The sequence below is a fragment of the Silurus meridionalis genome, chromosome 4, assembly GCF_014805685.1.
Source record: "Silurus meridionalis isolate SWU-2019-XX chromosome 4, ASM1480568v1, whole genome shotgun sequence".
Classification (NCBI taxonomy): domain Eukaryota; kingdom Metazoa; phylum Chordata; class Actinopteri; order Siluriformes; family Siluridae; genus Silurus; species Silurus meridionalis.
The window spans coordinates 36382834-36401660 of record NC_060887.1 but is presented as its reverse complement, the minus strand read 5'-3'; the positions used below and the strand labels follow the sequence as shown (position 1 = coordinate 36401660).

The window sequence follows — 18827 nt, the reverse complement described above, 5'->3', positions numbered from 1 at the left end:
CAGTAGCAGGTAACTCAGTACTCAGTAAGGTTGGATGAAACTTGTAAAAGAAATAACAATCAAATGAAACAATAACAGACTTATGTGCAGTGCAATGGAAAATAATCTTTCTTTTCTTTTTATCATTTTGTAACTTTAATCAGAAATAAAATTAAATTTGACATTTTTAAAAAGCAGATCCCCAACACGTCTACATCCCCAACACGTTTACATCCCCAACACGTCTACTTTCCCAACACGTCTACATACACCAACACGTCTACATCCCCAACACGTCTACTTTCCCAACACGTCTACATACACCAACACGTCTACATCCCCAACACGTCTACATCCCCAACACGTTTACATCCCCAACACGTCTACTTTCCCAACACGTCTACATACACCAACACGTCTACATCCCCAACACGTCTACATCCACCAACACGTCTACATCCCCAACGCGTCTACATACACCAACACGTCTACATCCCCAACACGTCTACATCCCCAACACGTCTAGTCTACATCCCAAACACGTCTACATACACCAACACGTCTACATCCCCCAACACGTCTACATCCCCAACACGTCTACATCCCCAACACGTCTACATCCCCAAAACATCTACAACCCCAACACGTCTACTTCCCCAACACGTCTACATCCCCAACACGTCTACATACATTAACCTTGACTATAGTTCTAATAATGAACATATGACAATGAAGCTAATTATTTTTGTTATATTGTAATTATATTATCATTTTGAAAATTTACCCCCCTCAAAAAACATCCTCTAACACTTTGCACACAGAACTAATGTTGGAATATTGCCACAAAGCGATACCGTACATCAGGGGTGTCAAACTCAAATCTGGCCCGCGGAGTAATTATTTTTGGCCCGCGAGATCATATCAAATGTGTATTAGAGCTGCCCGCCAGTAGCGCCTACACCGCTAATACTACAAATCTCAGAATGCTTTGTTAGTGCGTTGCACGTCAGTTGAGACCGCTGAAAAACTCCGCGCACTCAGCGCTGAATTTACCCGGAGATTTATCGACTTTGAATCCCAGAAATGCAGATTTGATCTGCTCAGTAATCCGTTTGTGATTGACTTAAAAAGCGCACCAACCAACCTCCAAATGGAGCTGATTGAACTTCAGTGTAGAGACACGCTCAAATCAAAGTACGTCTCTGTGTGTGCTGCACAGTTTCCATGTTTCCTCCTCGACACACTGCACCAACTCTGTGCCCAAACTGCTCAAATCCTCTCTGTGTTCACCAGCACATATCTGTGTGTGTAACTGTTCTCTTTAATGAAGGTGAACAAAACACAACTCAGGAGTCTCACTGATGAACATCTTCACTCAATCCTGAGGATTTCCTCAGCTCAGAACCTAAACCCAGACATGATGCTCAGCTCAGAGACTAAACCCAGACATGATGCTCAGCTCAGAGACTAAACCCAGACATGATGCTCAGCTCAGACTAAACCCAGACATGATGCTCAGCTCAGAGACTAAACCCAGACATGATGCTCAGCTCAGAGCTAAACCCAGACATGATGCTCAGCTCAGAGCTAAACCCAGACATGATGCTCAGCTCAGAGACTAAACCCAGACATGATGCTCAGCTCAGAGCCTAAACCCAGACATGATGCTCAGCTCAGAGCCTAAACCCAGACATGATGCTCAGCTCAGAGCCTAAACCCAGACATGATGCTCAGCTCAGAGCCTAAACCCAGACATGATGCTCAGCTCAGAGCCTAAACCCAGACATGATGCTCAGCTCAGAGCCTAAACCCAGACATGATGCTCAGCTCAGAGCCTAAACCCAGACATGATGCTCAGCTCAGAGACTAAACCCAGACATGATGCATGTATCTGCTTCAACCAATCAGAGTAAATCAGAGTGTAGAAACTGAGCTTGAATGAATGTTGTCTTTATGCACTTTTTCTACTCCAAGGCATGAACTGTTAATGGTTGAATGATTGCTTTTTTAATTAAAGGAAATTATTATTATTTTTGGTTGTTTTGTTGTTGCCCTGTGAAAAAAGATTTACATTATAAAGGAATTTGAAAGTCGAGAGAGAGAGAGAGAGAGAGAGAGAGAGAGAGAGAGAGAGAATAAGAAACGAATAGTACTGATGTGTTTTATTTCAAATTTTATTTCTCATGTGTTTATAATAATAAACTTTGGTTGTTCCAGATTTAATGTTTATGCAAAACTAAAGTTTGTTTCCATATGAAAAGGTTTAACATTACACATCTGGAGAGACGGAAAACATGCACAATTGCAGTCAAATTTTTCAATAAATATTGAGTTTGGCCCATGACTTCGTCCCAGTTTTTAATTTTGGCCCACTGTGAATTTGAGTTTGACACCCCTGGCATATAGTATCCTAGTTAAAATAAAAAAAACAGGATTCATTTGGGATTTTGGAGTAATGGTTTTGTCCGGGACCCTCCTCCATTCCAGCACTAACAGTGCAGGAACAAAATGAATTAATCACTTTACACAATTGGAGCTTAGCAGCTGAACTCCTTGGGATTTAGGATTGGAGATGTTCCAGCTCAGTTTGTCTACAGTCCTGTCACTGTTTCCCCCCGAGACCCCCCGCGGTGTCCCAGTCACTCACACCGCGCTGCTCGCTCTCTACTCCGGCTCTATCTGTCCCCGAGCCCCCGGTACTCACCTGACGCCCTGAGGCCTCTGTTCCCACCCCTCATGTCTGATTCATGAGTGTGATATCGCATCTTCTCTCGGGAAACATGAGGAAAGTAGGAGAAGCAGTCAAGAAGCCAGAAAGCTCTCTGGGATTTTTCCCTCTATAATATGCGCCTCCGCATAGTAAATGAGGGACTGAGTGACATCACAAAGCGTAAAACCCTAGAGTGACACATCGGAGCGATATGAAACCAGACCACGTCGGAGTTTGCACATTTGTGAAGTCACCTCGTTTTTGCAAAAGGATGGTAAGGCTGCTTTATTTCGATGCAAGAGACGCAGGAGACAGAAGAAGTCACAGAAGTATCCTCAAATGGAGAAGATGCAAGACCACTTAGAGAGCGTAGCAAGGGAAATTGCAGCATTTATAAGGATGGCAAGGAAAGAGTGAACACGAGAGAAGGAAACACTGGGGGAAAAAAGCGCGTTGAAGGCCACTTGGGATTCTGAATGAAAAGACCTTGAAGAGAGGTATGCCAGACTTCAGCAGAACGTCACAAGAATCTGAAAACGTCATATAGAAGAAAAGAAGACCACACAGCTGGAGAAAGAATGCTAAAGGATAAACTGGAGAACCTGAAAAAAAACATCAAAAAGCTGGAGGGAAATTTGGCTTCTGAGCAAAAAAAAGCAAGAAAAATTCCTATTCCTATTCATCATGTTCATGTTTTTGTCTTCTTGTCAGGACCATACAAATATATGTATCTTGTATAAAAGCAGTTCAAATTTAGTGCTTTGCGTAAAATTCTCTCAAACTGACCACTGGATGTTCAACATGGACCTCATGATAAAGACTTTGAGAATTAGAAATATTTCTCTCCACAAAGATGCCGAGGCTGTAAGAAGATCAGTAAAATCCTGAAACTGAGTTACAGTACAGTGTTCAGGGTCATACAGAGGATTTCCAGGACAGGTTCAACTCAGAACAGACCTCAAAAGGGTTAATCAAAGAAGTTGAGTCTTCATGCTGTGCATCAGGTGCAGAAGCTGCTTAAAAAACAGAGGTGCTGCAGCATTGCTTTAGAGGTTGAAGAAGCGACACGTCCCCTTGTCAGTGTTCAGACCAGATGCCGTACACTGCAGCAAGTCAATTTGCAGGCCGTCCTCACAGAAGAAAGTGTCTTCTGAATCTTCTCACAAGAAAGCCCACAAACAGTTTTCAGAAAACAACCTGTCCAAGAGCATGAACTACTGGAACCATGACCTGCGGTCTGATGAGACTCAGAAAAACTTGTTTGGGTAAAATTGACACAGATAAAATTCTGTGGAGAAAATATACCTCTATGTTTGTGGTTCAGGAGCAGTGTCTAAAAATGCATTTTGTAGACTCTACAGCCTATCAGGAGGTGTGAAGGGAAAGGAGACATCCTCAGCCGTCCCAAACCACTGGCAGAAAAGGAAGAAATATTCAAAGATTATTTACACAATTACCCAGAATTCAGATGAGTTACAGACTGTGTTCATGGTTCCTCCTCAGTTTCTCCTCCATCAGAACCTGTGTTTTCCATCATCTTCGAGCTTAATACTTTTTATTCTTTCTTAAAAGATCTGAAGATCACGCAGGTGCACGCAGGTACACAAACACAAACAGTCATCATGTCATTGTTTTGGAATAAAGTTTTGACACCAGAAGCTAGTCAGCATTCTACAATGTTTGAATATATTACTTTATGGGTGTACTTATTTATTACTCTTCCTCAGTCTGCTGAAGGGATGATTAACACTGGCTGTTGTCAAATTCTTTGGAACCTGGAAAAATGAATGTTTGGAAATGTATCCATACCTTTTCTACATTTTTCACTTTTCACTACACTTTCTACAAGCTGCTTTGTATTCTCTCGAATGGCTCCACCCTTCTTTATGACAACCTGCATCAGTTTACTGCATTTCTCATCGAGTCTCTGCATCAATCTTGCTTCAAGGGGTGTTGTGTTGTGGTTACTCTCAGGAACTCTGCATTCACCTGGGAAATATACGTAGTGTGTGTGTATATATATATATATATATATATATATATATATATATATATATATATATATATATACATACATTGTAATTGTAATATATATACACATTGTATATACATTGAAGAAAAGTGAAGGCAAATTCATTCCAAACATAAGTGCATTTTCAATCATGTTCCACATTTAAACACTCTGAAGACAGAGACAGACGGAGACAGACGGAGACAGGGACACTCTAAATAAGAATTATTTAAAATAATCAGCAAACCTATAAAGAAAAATGTTTTATGAGTGTTTAAATGTGGACATGATTAAAAATGCACTGATGTTTGGAGTGATTTTGCCTTTACTCAATGTTTCTAATCTTAACACGCTTTATTCCCGTTTATATTGTTTTACTACTTTCATAATTATTCTAAAATTGTGTCCATTATTTACAATACACAGAGTGGTTTGTAATACTATTTTTACAGGGACCAACAATCAGGGGCCCAATACAAAACGTCTACATTAACAGACAACGTTGAAACATTAGGCACTTATATTCATTATCAACTTAATTCGGACGTATTTCTTTTTACTAACCTTTAAAACCGTAAAAAAAACACACCAGTGACTGGTGGCTGGTCGTGGGAACTTTGTGTTTAATGCGCATGCGCGGGCCTGAGCGCAACCTTGTAATTGTACATCCGTCAAAAGCAAAATATTACTTAGTTGAGCTCTTAATGAAAAAGATTAATATTTAACATGGTTTTGAATAAGAAAATATAAGAAATAATAGTAAACTGATTTGATAACGAGGTACCGCTTTGAAAACCTTTTTTTTTTAGTGCACAAACAATTTATTTTTAAGATGTTTATTAATTGTTTTGATAAAAAAAAAAAAAATAAAAAGCAATTTATGATATTTTTTTTATTGAATCCAAACTGTAACTCCGCCTGATTAGTATCTTCTTCTGGCTAATTCAGTGTTTTCTCAGCCAAAGTGGCCTCCAGATTTAAAAGACGTTTGTCCAGTTTGTCTCTGTCTCTCATCACTTCATTTCTTCTGTTCTCAGCAACCATCATCTCCTCCTCGATGTGTTTCAGGTTATCCTTCAGCTGTCTGATGATTTGGAGCCGTGAGAAGTTTCTTTCCTCCAATTTATGTTTCATGTTCTGTGTCTCCAGCTCCTGCTGTTTTAGTATTGAAGTCAACTCAGCCACTTTCTTCTCGGTCTTCTGAAGGCGTTTTTCACTTTGGATCGTTTTATCTCTCGCCTCCTCGACAATCACCTCAAGATCCTTAAAGTAGTTTAAAGAAGACTTAAAACCGTTTGGTTCCCTCTGGTGCGCATATATTTTCTCCGTCATATCCTGTATGACCTTCTCTCTTTCCTGCTCCCATTTAATCATCTGAAAACACAAACTGTCCTCCAGCTGAGCAATGCGGTTCTCCAGCCTCTCTCGTTCTCTCTTCCAGGTCTTTTGTTCATGCTCCACGGTCTCTATGTGCTTGTTATTTTGCTGCAGGGAAGACTGGAGCTTGCTGATGTTCTGGAGATGTGCATTATTGGTCGCTTCCAGCTTTTCCAACTTCTTCTTATAATACGCCATTTCGTGCATTACTTTCTCCACCGCGTTCTCCAGCTCCTCCACACGTTTCTCCCCCTCTTCAGATTTCGATTCCACGCTATGCCTTTTGAATAGCGCCATCGTCTGTCGCAATGCAGCTCTTCACCTTCGCGACAAATTCGTGAATGGACTGAAAGCGACGTCTTATATAAATATATATATATATAAATAATGTCTGTGACGTCACCCACACGTTTTTTGTGTGTGTATAACTTACATGTTTTAATGCACAATTAATGCTTTTATTTATGTATTTATTTAATACAGAAAAATTTCATTTTCCTTTTTGGGGGGGATTTAAATATTTGCTGTAATACTCTGATACTGATTTATCCGTGTTATAAAAATGAAAGTAGACACAACACACACCACGACTATTGATTGTAAGTGTAATAAAGATCATAAATAGCAGCTAATTAGCTACAGCTATAAAATAGATAAATACTAATAACGTTTGTTTTGATTGTTAGACTTTTTGCAGCACGCATGAGCGTAAATCCCGAGCCAAAAAAAATTTACGTCCCCCCCCCCAAAAAAATATAAAAAAATATCGCACTCTCTATTGTGAAAAATATGTGTGTGTATACCTAAATAATTGTGTAAGTAGAAAAACCCCCCAAAAATGCATTTAGAAACAGTTGAGCCCCCACGAGTCAGGTGTGTGTTCATCTCACCTGCTCTACACACACGAGTCAGGTGTGTGTTCATCTCACCTGCTCTACACACGAGTCAGGTGTGTGTTCATCTCCTGCTCTACACACACAGGTCAGGTGTGTGTTCATCTCACCTGCTCTACACACACAGGTCAGGTGTGTGTTCATCTCACCTGCTCTACACACACGAGTCAGGTGTGTTCATCTCACCTGCTCTACACACCAGTCAGGTGTGTGTTCATCTCACCTGCTCTACACACACGAGTCAGGTGTGTGTTCATCTCACCTGCTCTACACACAGGTCAGGTGTGTGTTCATCTCACCTGCTCTACACACTCGAGTCAGGTGTGTGTTCATCTCACCTGCTCTACACACACGAGTCAGGTGTGTGTTCATCTCACCTGCTCTACACACACGAGTCAGGTGTGTGTTCATCTCACCTGCTCTACACACACGAGTCAGGTGTGTGTTCATCTCACCTGCTCTACACACTCGAGTCAGGTGTGTGTTCATCTCACCTGCTCTACACACGAGTCAGGTGTGTGTTCATCTCACCTGCTCTACACACACGAGTCAGGTGTGTGTTCATCTCACCTGCTCTACACACACGAGTCAGGTGTGTGTTCATCTCACCTGCTCTACACACACACGAGTCAGGTGTGTGTTCATCTCACCTGCTCTACACACTCGAGTCAGGTGTGTGTTCATCTCACCTGCTCTACACACACGAGTCAGGTGTGTGTCTGCGGCCCAATTAATATTCAACAACATTAACTAGGGGATTGTATTCACTTTAAATAAAGCGATTATCTTTAATATAGTTGATGCAGACTCATTCATAAATTAGTTGCGGCAGAAATGCTGATTAGCGATGTAATTTTCCATGAATCTGCTCTATTAGCGATTAAAATATCACTTATCTAGTGAACGTTAGCTTGTTTACAATAGCTTGTAGCATAGTGCACTGACACTAACACACCAAAGCCGTTTCACATGTAGTGTTTTATTTGGGGCGACTTGGCATAATGTTAAAATTAACACACAATTAGCATATTGTTTATCTGTGCATTTACTAAATGATCACTGTATTTTTATAATCAATTTCTATTCTGTTCTTTAGTGTCTTCATTAATTTTAATTAAAATGTGAAATATAAAATAACCATAATGACGCAGTTTCCATGCTACAATAATAATGATGATAAAAGCAAACGTACGATTGGGTTGAATATTGTAGAATATTGACTAGTTTTTGGCGTCATGTTTATTCTCTCTCTCTCTCTCTCTCTCTCTCTCTCTATATATATATATATATAAAAAAACGTTATTTTGTGTAACAAGTGAGTGATCATTTTTGTTTTCATTTTCTTCTTCTTCTTGTTTCTTAACGGCGGCTGGCACCAGACTGAATATGTGCATCAGCGCCACCTGCTGCTCCGGAGTGTGAAACAGCGTTTTATATTGTGTTTTATCACCAGAGTGATATTCAGATGCTAAATTGTGTAAATAATCTGTGAATATTTCTATCAGTGTGAATATTATTGGTCTAGTGAAATATAATGAGAAACACTGATCTCAGGATTTAAACACTAATACAGAAACAAAACACACAGTTTATTCTTAAGTCTAATAATAATAAAAAAAGTACTGGCTGCCCAAAGCTTTTGCAGATGTCTTGCTCTTCTATTGTGCCTCCTTCTGTTCCTCAAGAATGTTCAAAACGCCTGGAGCTTGGAGATGGTCTGGAGCTGCATGACATTCCTTAAATCCATGTCCAGTGTCGTCTTCTCTTTTTTCCCCATTTCCTAGCACTGAAGCCAAACTGTCCATTAGCTGCATAGTTTTCTTCAGACGCTCTTGGACTCTCCGGCTCCTCTCTCTTTCCTCCTCTATTATCTTCATATTGTCGTCACAGATTTTCAGCGAATCCTGGAACTTGATCTGCAATACGGTTCTGTTTCTATTAGTGACCTTCTCATTATTCTTCCCCTCTTCTTGCTTCTGGTTTTCATGTTTGGAATTCAAAGTGGCCTCCACCTGAGCAAGACGTTTCTCCAGTTGCTTTCGATATCTCATCAAGTTATTTCTCTCGTGTTCTGCAATTTTCTTCTCTTCTTCAGAGTGTTTCAGGGAATCCTGGAGTTTGTTGATCGTCTGGAGCTGTAAGATGTTCCTCTCCTTCATGTCCTGCTTGGTCTTTTCTTGTTCCTGCTCCTTTTGTTCTAGTAGTGAAACCAAACTGGCCACCAGTTGTCCAGTTCTCTCCAGGCGGTCTTGGGCTTTCTTCTTTTTTTCCGTTGCCTCGTCTGCAATCTCTTGTTTTTCCTTACAGATTTTTAAAATAGAGCCTATCTTAGAGAGGCTTTGCTGGATCTCAGCATTCTTCTCCTGCATCTCCAGCTTGAGCTTCTCTTTTTCCTGCTTCAATATATTTTGCTCAAAAGTTAAAGTTTCATCCACCTGGGCAACATGTTCCTGCAGTCGCTCTCGTTCTTTCATCCAGCACGCTCTCTCGCGCTGTAGTTTCTTCTCTCGTACCTCCTGGAGTTTCAGAGAAGACTCCAGCTCTGTGATTTTCTGAAGGTGTTTGGTGATCTTCTGCTCCATTTCCAGCTTGCACTTTTTTTTTTCCTGCTCCCATTTTTTTTGTTTAGAAGCCAAATTGCCCTCCAGCACTCTGATTTTTTTCTCCAGTCGGGTTCTTTCTGTCGTAAAGCGCTCTCTCTCCAGCTGTGCGGTCTTTCCTTCATTACAGCGTTTATTCGATTTGAGCTCAGAGAAGTTGTGCTGAAGTCTGGCATCTCTCTCCTTTAGGTCCTGCACTTGGTGCTTTTGCTCCAAATCCAAAGTGGCCTGCAGCTCTTTCAGCTTATTTCCCAGACTTTCCCTCTCCTCTGCACTCTTTATCTTTATTAACATTTTCAAGTTCTCAACTACAATTGCTACACTCTCCAAGTTGTCCTGCATTTTTTTTAGTCGAGGATCCTGTTTAGATTGAGCCTGGCTCAATGGCTTAAATATATTTTCTCTAAGCCTTTTAAAATACTCCATTCCCGGCATCTTAACTCTCTCATCACAAATAAGCTACCAGCGAGATCTTGCACCTTTATGTCAATGTTTTGTGACGTCGCACTGTTTTGCCCCGCCCTCTCCCTCACTCTCAGGTATTCCCCATCCTCCTCCTCCTCCTCCTCCTCCTCCTCCTCACTCAATCCTGCGCATGCGCATTTCGCTGAGAGAGACGGTGTAAAGTTTGTTAAAAAAAAAGATAATTAACACAACATAATTATTTAACATTGAATTTAATTTTCAGATAGTTTATAATCATTTGTTGGCTGCACGTTTAATGATAATTTGACAAAAAAATAAACTTAAAGTACAACAACAACAACAACAACAACAACAACAACATAATAATAATAATAATAATAATAATAATAATAATAATAATAATAAAATAAAATAATAATAATAACTATAACAATAATAACAACAATAATAATAAAAAACAACAACAATATTAAAAACAATAATAATAATACCAATAACAATAATATTATTGTTATTATTATATTTATTATGAACAACAACAACAACAACAATAATAATAATAATATTATTATTATTATTATTATTATTATTATTATTAAGTACGGATATTCACTAATACTTATAACAGTAGCAGTTTAGATGTTATATTGCGGAAATTTACAGTATATGAATTTATTTGTATCGTCGTTGCGCGCGCACCCGATCATCACGTGACCATCTTCCGCCTCACCACGGTCACAGGTGATAGGGGTTTCTGTGTACCTGTGGCACGTGTGCGTTTGGAAACACGCATTACAATGGAGTATTTCCAAGATATATGAATATGGCATCAAGGGAAACTACATTTTGGAGTATTTTATGGAGGTTATGTGACTGCAGCAAAAACCATGAAGGACCAGGTCTATCTATCTGTCTGTCTGTCTGTCTGTCTGCCCGTCCATTTGTCTGTCCGTCCGTCCGCCTGTCTCTCTGTCTGTCTCTCTGTCTGTCTGTCTGTCTGTCTCTCTGTCTGTCTGTCAGTCATTTTCACTTCACTTTTCCATTAGCACATGAGAACTTGTTCCCCAGGGATTTTTTGTGTGTGTTGTTCTTCCTGCAGCTTGACCTTCTCTTGTTTCTGGTTCTGGTGCTCAGGTACTAAATCTACGATTTCTTTTAGCTTTGCAATTTTTTGAGCCAAAGTGTCATCTAAGCAACTCGTTCCTTCAGTTGCTCTTGGCCTCTAATCAAACTCGAGCACTCTGTTGTCCTCTACAGTCTTCTTTTAGGGTGTTTCAGTGTATCCTGGAGCTGTCTGAGGGTCTGGAGCTGTAAGAAGTTCCTCTGCTTCTTTTTTCTTCATTAAAGCTGCTCTGTTTTCATCTTGTGTTTGCTCTTGGGCTTTCCTCCTTTATTCTCTACAATCTTCTTTTGTTTCACACAGAAATTCGAAATAGCATTGAAACCAGATATATTTTTTCTTTTCCTCCAAATCTTATACAGCTGTCTGTCTTTCATGCTCTCATTTATTTTGCTCGAAAGTTCAGTGGCCTCCAGCTGAGCAGCACATCTCTTCAGTCTCTCTCTGTGCTCTTCTTCTGTTTCTCATGATGCTCCAGGGAAGACTGGAGTTTGTTGATGTTCTGTAGGTGAGCATTTCTCCTCTATTTCAGCTCTTTCATTCCTCCATTTCTCTTGCTACATTTTCTAACTGCTAATGCCCTTGAGGATCCTCCCAGATTTTCTTCTACCTGCGACGTCCAAATAGATCTCTAAGCTTTCTAAATAGTTTTCTCATTTTCGGTCTATTACCACGCTTGGCAAATTTGGTCACGGAGAAACAGCACAGCGAGCATTTTGGCTTCTTGACAACGTGTCCTACTTTTTGACACTTTTTTTGAGATACAACATAACGTTTACAAAACTGCTTTCTGACTCCAGCGTAGAGGTGCTGTATGAAAACAGCACGAGTTACACTGTATGGGCAAAAGTATTGGGACACTTGACCTTTCCTGCCATATGTGTTTCGTCTCTAAACGGTATAATAAATGTTCCCCTGTGCACAAAGTGAGCTCTATGAAGATCTGGTTTACATGCTTCGGAGAGGAAGATCTTGAGTGGACTGCTTTATAGCTTTGATCTCATCCCTACTGAACACCTTTGGGATGAATGTGAACGCTGACTGCACCCCCAGGTCTCAGTACCTCCCTTTTATAATACCCTTGTGGCTGATGAACACAAATGTCCATAAGCACACTCCAAAATCTAGTGGAACATCTTCCCAGAAGAGTAGAGGGAATCATAAGAGGAAATCGTGACTAAATGTTGAATGTGATGCTCAAAAAGCACATATCATACAATTGACTATGTGTCCACAAACCTTCGCCAATATATTGTATCTACTAGGTAGACTGGAGCACAGGCGGAAGAGTTTCTGGTAGCTGTTGCAGAGCCGGGAGGATGTGACATTTTTTAAAAGTTGGACATCACATTTCTGGCACTGTATATTGGCTTTTGGTGAGTTATGTAGATTCACTCCACAAATCTTTTGTTATATTCTTTCACCACAGCAGGGCAGGAGACTTTGGAGAACACAGTTGCTTGCCATCGCATCTCTAAACCAATCTAAGATAGATTGTAATACTTGGATTGCTGGAAGGTATTGCTTTAGTTTGTTTCCTCACTTGAAAGGGATCATTTCCTCATCGACAGCCAGCTTCTCACTTATCAAAAGCAACATTTCTCCCCCTCGGTTTTTCCTTGCTGTTGTTGAGGCGAGTTCATTTTTGATAGCCTGCCATTTATTCAGTGCCACGGTGTTGTTTCAATACATGCAAATGACTGATAACCCACACAATGACATGCACATCATTGTATCCAGGAACTAACTTCTTTACTTCCTTAGCATTAAAGTAAAAGGGCTCTTTCAGAGCTCAACGACTACTTTCTCCTATAAAATGTCTTTTTCCTGTGAGTATTTGTAAATTAAAGCACTTGTTACAGTCATAGTTATGCATTCTAAAACAAGTCAATGCTTTAGCATTATATTGAAAAAATGAAAAATAAAAAAGATTATGTATATAAATTAAAACATTTTTTTTCTTCTTTCAGCTGCTCACGTTAAGGGACGCCACAGCAAATCAACCAACTCCATACCACCATGTCCTATATATCAACCACCTGCATGTCTTTCCTCAACACATCCGTCTCTGTAGACGTCTTCCCCCTCTCCTTCTTCTCCTTTGGCCAACAGTCATACCTCATACCCTTATTTATTACATTGCCACTTGTAAATAAGCTATCTATGCACTTCTGGTTGGATGCTAACTGCATTTCATTGGCTCTGTACATGTACCTTGCACAATGACAATAAAGTTGAATCTAATCTAATCTAATGTAATCTAATCAAATCTAATTTCCACCAGTACCCTGTTGGCAAACACTAAGATTGCACTGGGCTAAAATCTTGGTGAAAAAATAAATAAAATGTGACTTCTTACGTTATAATAAAAATATATATATATGGAAAACGCCTTGTAGTACCAGTTTAATTACATTAATACTGTATATTAATCTTACATTTACTAATACCACTACTATAACTGTTACCACCACCACCACAACTGTTAATAATAATAATCATAATTTAAAATATGTTAGATTTACACTTTGTACTAATTTGGTGAATGTATTTAGGTATCAGGGAGTGTAAACTGTTTGGTATTGACGCCAGTAGATGGCAGTCTATAACAGAACCTGACTACTACCCCTGTACAAATAAAAGAGTTTTTACCAGCTGATGTTTGTTCAGCCTGGTTTGTAATTAACCACAAATCACTCTAAAAGTCGTAATATATAAACTATGCAAACCTATAGCTCTGTACAAAAATTATTCAAAACAACATCCAAGCCCACAGTGTAAATATAAATGCTTTCATGTGCTGGGAAATTGTATTTATGAATGCTGTGGTTAACTCATTATACAGGTCAATGTGTCTCAATTTATTCAGCTCATTTTATTGCTCTGACACACTTGACATAAATCATCACCTAAATGATAAAGCTTTTATAATTTGATTTTGGTGTACTATAGAAGAAATACAACACTAATATATTCCGTTTGCAAGGCCTCCTAAGTGACAGACTGTAATTAAGCATGAATATCCAATCGTGGTAATTCTTATATATATATATATATATATATATATATATATATATATATATATATATATATATATACTGTATATATAATACATATATTAGTTTCATTTTCAGAATTGTGCATATAAATGAAGGAACATTAATGCAGGAATATTGCTGGATATAAATCATTGCATGATGTCATAATAAAAATAATGTTGATGATGTAATATACTTTGCACTGCTTGTTAGAGACATGAATTCATGTAACCTCTTGCTTAACTTGCTTTATACAAAAGACATTTCAGCATGAAATGCCTTACTATATAATGTATTGTGTAGGTATATGTAAAGGGGTTGACCCTCATTTCTGTCAGTATGCAGTTTCACAGATTCTCTTTGTCTGTGCTTCCTCAAGATTCACTTGTTCCTTTGACATCCCATAATCATTAAGATAGAAAAGACCCCTGAGTATGTGCATTTCCCAAGGACAGACTCTGTGATTTAACAGGATAAAAGGGTTAGTTATGAGGTAGGATACAGTAAATAAATAAATACACATTATGAAAATTGGAACTGAACAACTGCATCATGTGGCACTTACAAACCAACAAACACCAGACAGACATGCAAACAGACAGACAGACACAGTCATGTAAACAGACAGATAGATAGATAGATAGATAGATAGATAGATAGATAGATAGATAGATATATAGATATGTAAATGGACAGACAGACAGACAGTCAGACAGATAGATAGATAGATAGATAGATAGATAGATAGATAGATAGATAGACATGTAAACGGATAGACAGACAGATAGATAGATAGATAGATAGATGATAGATAGATAGATAGATAGATAGATAGATAGATAGATAGATAGAAAAATAAATTCAATTTCACAAGTTCTCTATATCTAATCTTCCTCATATATGAGTTGCAAGAAATAAACAGATAGATAGATAGATAGATAGATAGATAGATAGATAGATAGATAGATAGATAGATAGATAGATAGATAGATAGAATATTGCCTGTTTATTTTAATTACTCTAAGCATCATATTTGTAATACATTTACAGTCATATTTCAAGATTTTAGCATAACATTTTGATACCAATCACGATATGAATATAATCAGTTTAGTTTTTCAGCAATCTCAAGACATCCCCGTGATAAAAAAAAATAAATAAAAATAAGCGTCTGGCACTGCAAACCGATTATTCCTAAACATCTGATCATTTTAAAAGGAAAATAATCATAAAATATTAAAACATCATCACGTTTGATATATTCTGTATAATACTGCTAGCGGTGGGAGAAGCCGTAAAGCGTTTGACTGATAGCTGGATGGACCAATAGTATCTCAAAAGGAAAATACGACTCCTCGGTATCGACCAATGGGGCGCGAGGTGGGCGGGGCGTTTGCGTGGCTCTCTGGCTGAATCAGTTCGGCACGACAGTTTGAAAACACAACGGAGCATCGGAGGACGGAGGACAACGACCGCTGGATTGGGGGACATTGACTTTTATCGTCCAGAAGAAAGAGAAAATGCAAGCGGATATGTTCTCGAGGTTGTATCAGGGCAGAAAGGAGGCTCCGTGATGGAGCACGGCGCTGTTCTTGTTCCTCTATTGTCCCGTTATGATCCTTTGTCATAGCCGCTGTAGGGCTGCATTCCCCCCCCTAACGTTATAAACGAGTTCAGGGGCGGAAACGGTGACATGAACTGAGACAGCATGCGTGGGTTCTTCTCTCTCGTGCAGCGTCAAGATGGAAGATCTTTACAGCTTTCCTTCTACAGGATGATGGAGAATCTAATTGCGCAGTGCAGCACGCGCTACATCTGCACTGGGTTTTTGGATGGTCAGTGTGATCATGATCACGATCTTGAAAGCTTTTGCATGACTGCCTTTTCTCACTGCCAGCATTAGATCTGCTCCAGCATCGTTCCACAATCCCATCCGTAAAGCTGCTGTTCTTTTCTCCATCGTCACTGACTCGAGGTGGACAGAGTGGTGCGAAGCCACTCTCATTCTTCATCCACTCCAGATGAGAGGCAAACAGTATCAGCAGATCAAACCTGGAGGACCTCGAGAGACCGACACTGACTATGGAAGGAAACTCAGAACCTATCAAAACCCTGTGAAAATTATCGACCAGCCTGGCATCGTGATGAAGGTGCTGAGGAGAAAACGGATTATTTTATTCGTGGCCTATTTCCTCCTGCTGGTTCTGACCATGCTGAATTTGGCCAACTACAGATGGAGCAAAGAGCCTCAGCAGTGCAGCCACCAGGTGAGGAGCACCACGTACCAGGGGCGCTCCGACATCCGCTACCTTTACAGACCCGCTCTGGTTAAGAAAAGGCAACTTGTTTACGTTTTAACCACGTGGCGCTCGGGCTCCAGCTTTTTCGGTGAGCTTTTCAACCAGAACCCTGACGTGTTCTTCCTGTATGAACCCATGTGGCACATCTGGCAGAAGCTGTACCCGGGTGATGCCGTGTCTCTGCAGGGTGCGGCGAGGGACATGCTAAGCTCGCTGTATCGCTGCGACCTCTCGGTGTTCCAGCTGTACAACAGCCCTGGGGGCAAAAACATTACCTCGCTCGGCCTGTTCGGTGCCACGCTCAACAAAGTGATCTGCTCATACCCGTTGTGCTCCGCTTACAGGAAGGACTTGGTGGGCATGGTGGATGACAAGGTTTGTAAGAAATGTCCGCCGCAGAGCCTGCGTCTGCTGGAGGACGAGTGTCTGAAGTACAACACCATTGTCATTAAAGGGGTGCGCATTCTGGATGTCAACCTTCTGGCTCCTCTGATGGAAGACCCCTCTCTGGAGCTAAAAGTCATTCACTTGGTGAGGGACCCGCGGGCCGTGGCCAACTCCAGGATCAAATCCAGACACGGGCTCATCCGAGAGAACCTGCAGGTGGTCAGGAGCCGGGATCCCAAACTCCGCCGGCTGCCACTCGCTGACGCTGCTCATAAATCCAACAAAAAGGACGGAGCCGACTACCACTCTATAGGAGCCATGGAGGTGATATGTGATAGGACCCACAGGACCTTGAGGACGGCATTGAATCCTCCCAGCTGGCTCAAGGGGAAGTACATGGCCGTGCGATACGAGGACCTGGTGGAAAATCCGGTGAAGGTCTTACGCCAAGTTTACCGTTTCGCTAACCTCAGCGCTAATCATGACGTGGAGTCTTTTGCACTCAACATGACTAATGGAACTAACTCGTCCTCCAAGCCGTTCATCGTATCATCCAGGAATGCCACGCTGGCGGCGAGCGCTTGGAGGACTCTCCTAAGCATTCAGCAGATCAAACAAGTGGAGGATTACTGCCACCAGTCCATGGCTGTTCTGGGCTACGAGCGCGTAAGAACAGCCGCAGAGGCTAAAGACTTGAGCAAATCCTTACTGACTGCATCCAAACTGTGATGCTCACCAAACTTCTCACCAAAGTCCTACAAAAAAAATGAATGATTTTCAGTTGTAGTTTGGTAAATGTGGAGCTTTATTTTATTCCAGTGTTTCATTGGGGAGTTTGACATGCCTCATAGGAATGTACTGTTTTCATTTTTTGTTTTGTTTTTATTATTATTATTTTTTTAGTTGTTAAAATTTTAAGCTGCCATGGCTTTTCTAAGTGGATTGATGACGTATGTGTACCATGTAAACTGCACCATGACTTGAATATGAGATGAGCCTTGATGTTATGCGAATCACGTGTCTTGCGTCGACAATGCTTTAGGGTTGGTGTTGGTGTTTTTTTTTGTTTTTTTTGGAGACTCATCAGATTCGTTTAAGTTTGTTTGCTTACAAAAAAAAAAAAAAAAGAACAACCCGGTCGAAATTTCTCTTTCTTTAAAGCAGGTAATGCTGTTTAGTTAGTGCAGGATGCTCTCAGAGACAATCATTAAAGTGCTCTGTAATGCTTTCTTTCTCTCTCGTTTCTGCTCTTTTGGCCTGCGTATCCATATCAGGAACTGGCTGGGCTAGTCCAAACTTCCTGTTGTTTTCATGCTGCTTCATTAGTGCTTCATGGAAGTAGTATTTCTCTAGGAGTTAATGTTCACGATTATAAGAACAAAAAAAAAGTGATTGTAAGTTATCATTCAAACTATTCAGTATTTTCAACACTTGAACTGTGAGTTTTAGAGTAGATAGCATCTTATATAAAATAACAAACTCTGTTCTCTTTCCCACTAATTTATTAGCTTTCAATTCTCCTTTTCTTGGAAGCCCATTTAGTGAAGGTTTTTTTTAAACATATTTCATCACAGACTCATGTAATCCTAAGTAGTGGTTTGGCAATGAGCACAGACTCTCTTTCTTTTCTTCTTTTTTTTCTTTTCGTTGTTGTTTTTCAGTTTTCGGTTTTAACGGTTTTGTGCATCATGTGAAGAATGTGACTGTGTGCCTTCTGAGATATCAGAAATAAATAGCCAGGCTTGTTTTAGAGCACTAAAGAATGTCTTGTATGCATGGCCTATATTTGGATGACAGAGGTGTTAAATCGCTGCAGGGATGCGAGGTAATGGGTAAAATAAGTAACAAGCTTATATATATATATATATATATATATATATATATATATATATATATATATATATATATATATATATATATATATATATATTCAGTGTAGGTCTGTGCTAGACTCAAAGACTCAAAACTCAAATGCAGATGCTGACC

General features: G+C 39.9%; 2 protein-coding genes and 1 long non-coding RNA gene across 4 annotated transcripts; 2 read left to right on the top strand and 1 right to left on the bottom strand.

Moving 5' to 3' along the window:
- Window positions 1-5639: 5639 nt before the first annotated feature.
- On the bottom strand, window positions 5640-6374 carry LOC124383817 (peroxisomal and mitochondrial division factor 1-like). Its single transcript, XM_046846142.1, has one exon. The coding sequence runs from the start codon at window positions 6372-6374 to the stop codon at window positions 5640-5642; it is 735 nt and encodes a 244-aa protein (XP_046702098.1).
- A 4324-nt stretch (window positions 6375-10698) lies between these two features.
- Window positions 10699-13365, top strand: LOC124385097. Of its 2 annotated transcripts, none has more exons than XR_006925683.1 (3): window positions 10699-10895; window positions 12386-12492; window positions 13087-13365. It is a non-coding gene; the product is annotated as an uncharacterized LOC124385097 (long non-coding RNA). The 2 variants fall into 2 exon arrangements; XR_006925684.1 differs by having other exon boundaries at window positions 12382-12492.
- Window positions 13366-15552: 2187 nt separating this feature from the next.
- Window positions 15553-18604, top strand: chst2b (carbohydrate (N-acetylglucosamine-6-O) sulfotransferase 2b). Its single transcript, XM_046848211.1, has one exon. It carries the CDS (start codon window positions 16176-16178, stop codon window positions 17568-17570), a length of 1395 nt encoding a protein of 464 aa, XP_046704167.1. The 5' UTR covers window positions 15553-16175; the 3' UTR covers window positions 17571-18604.
- Window positions 18605-18827: the final 223 nt, after the last annotated feature.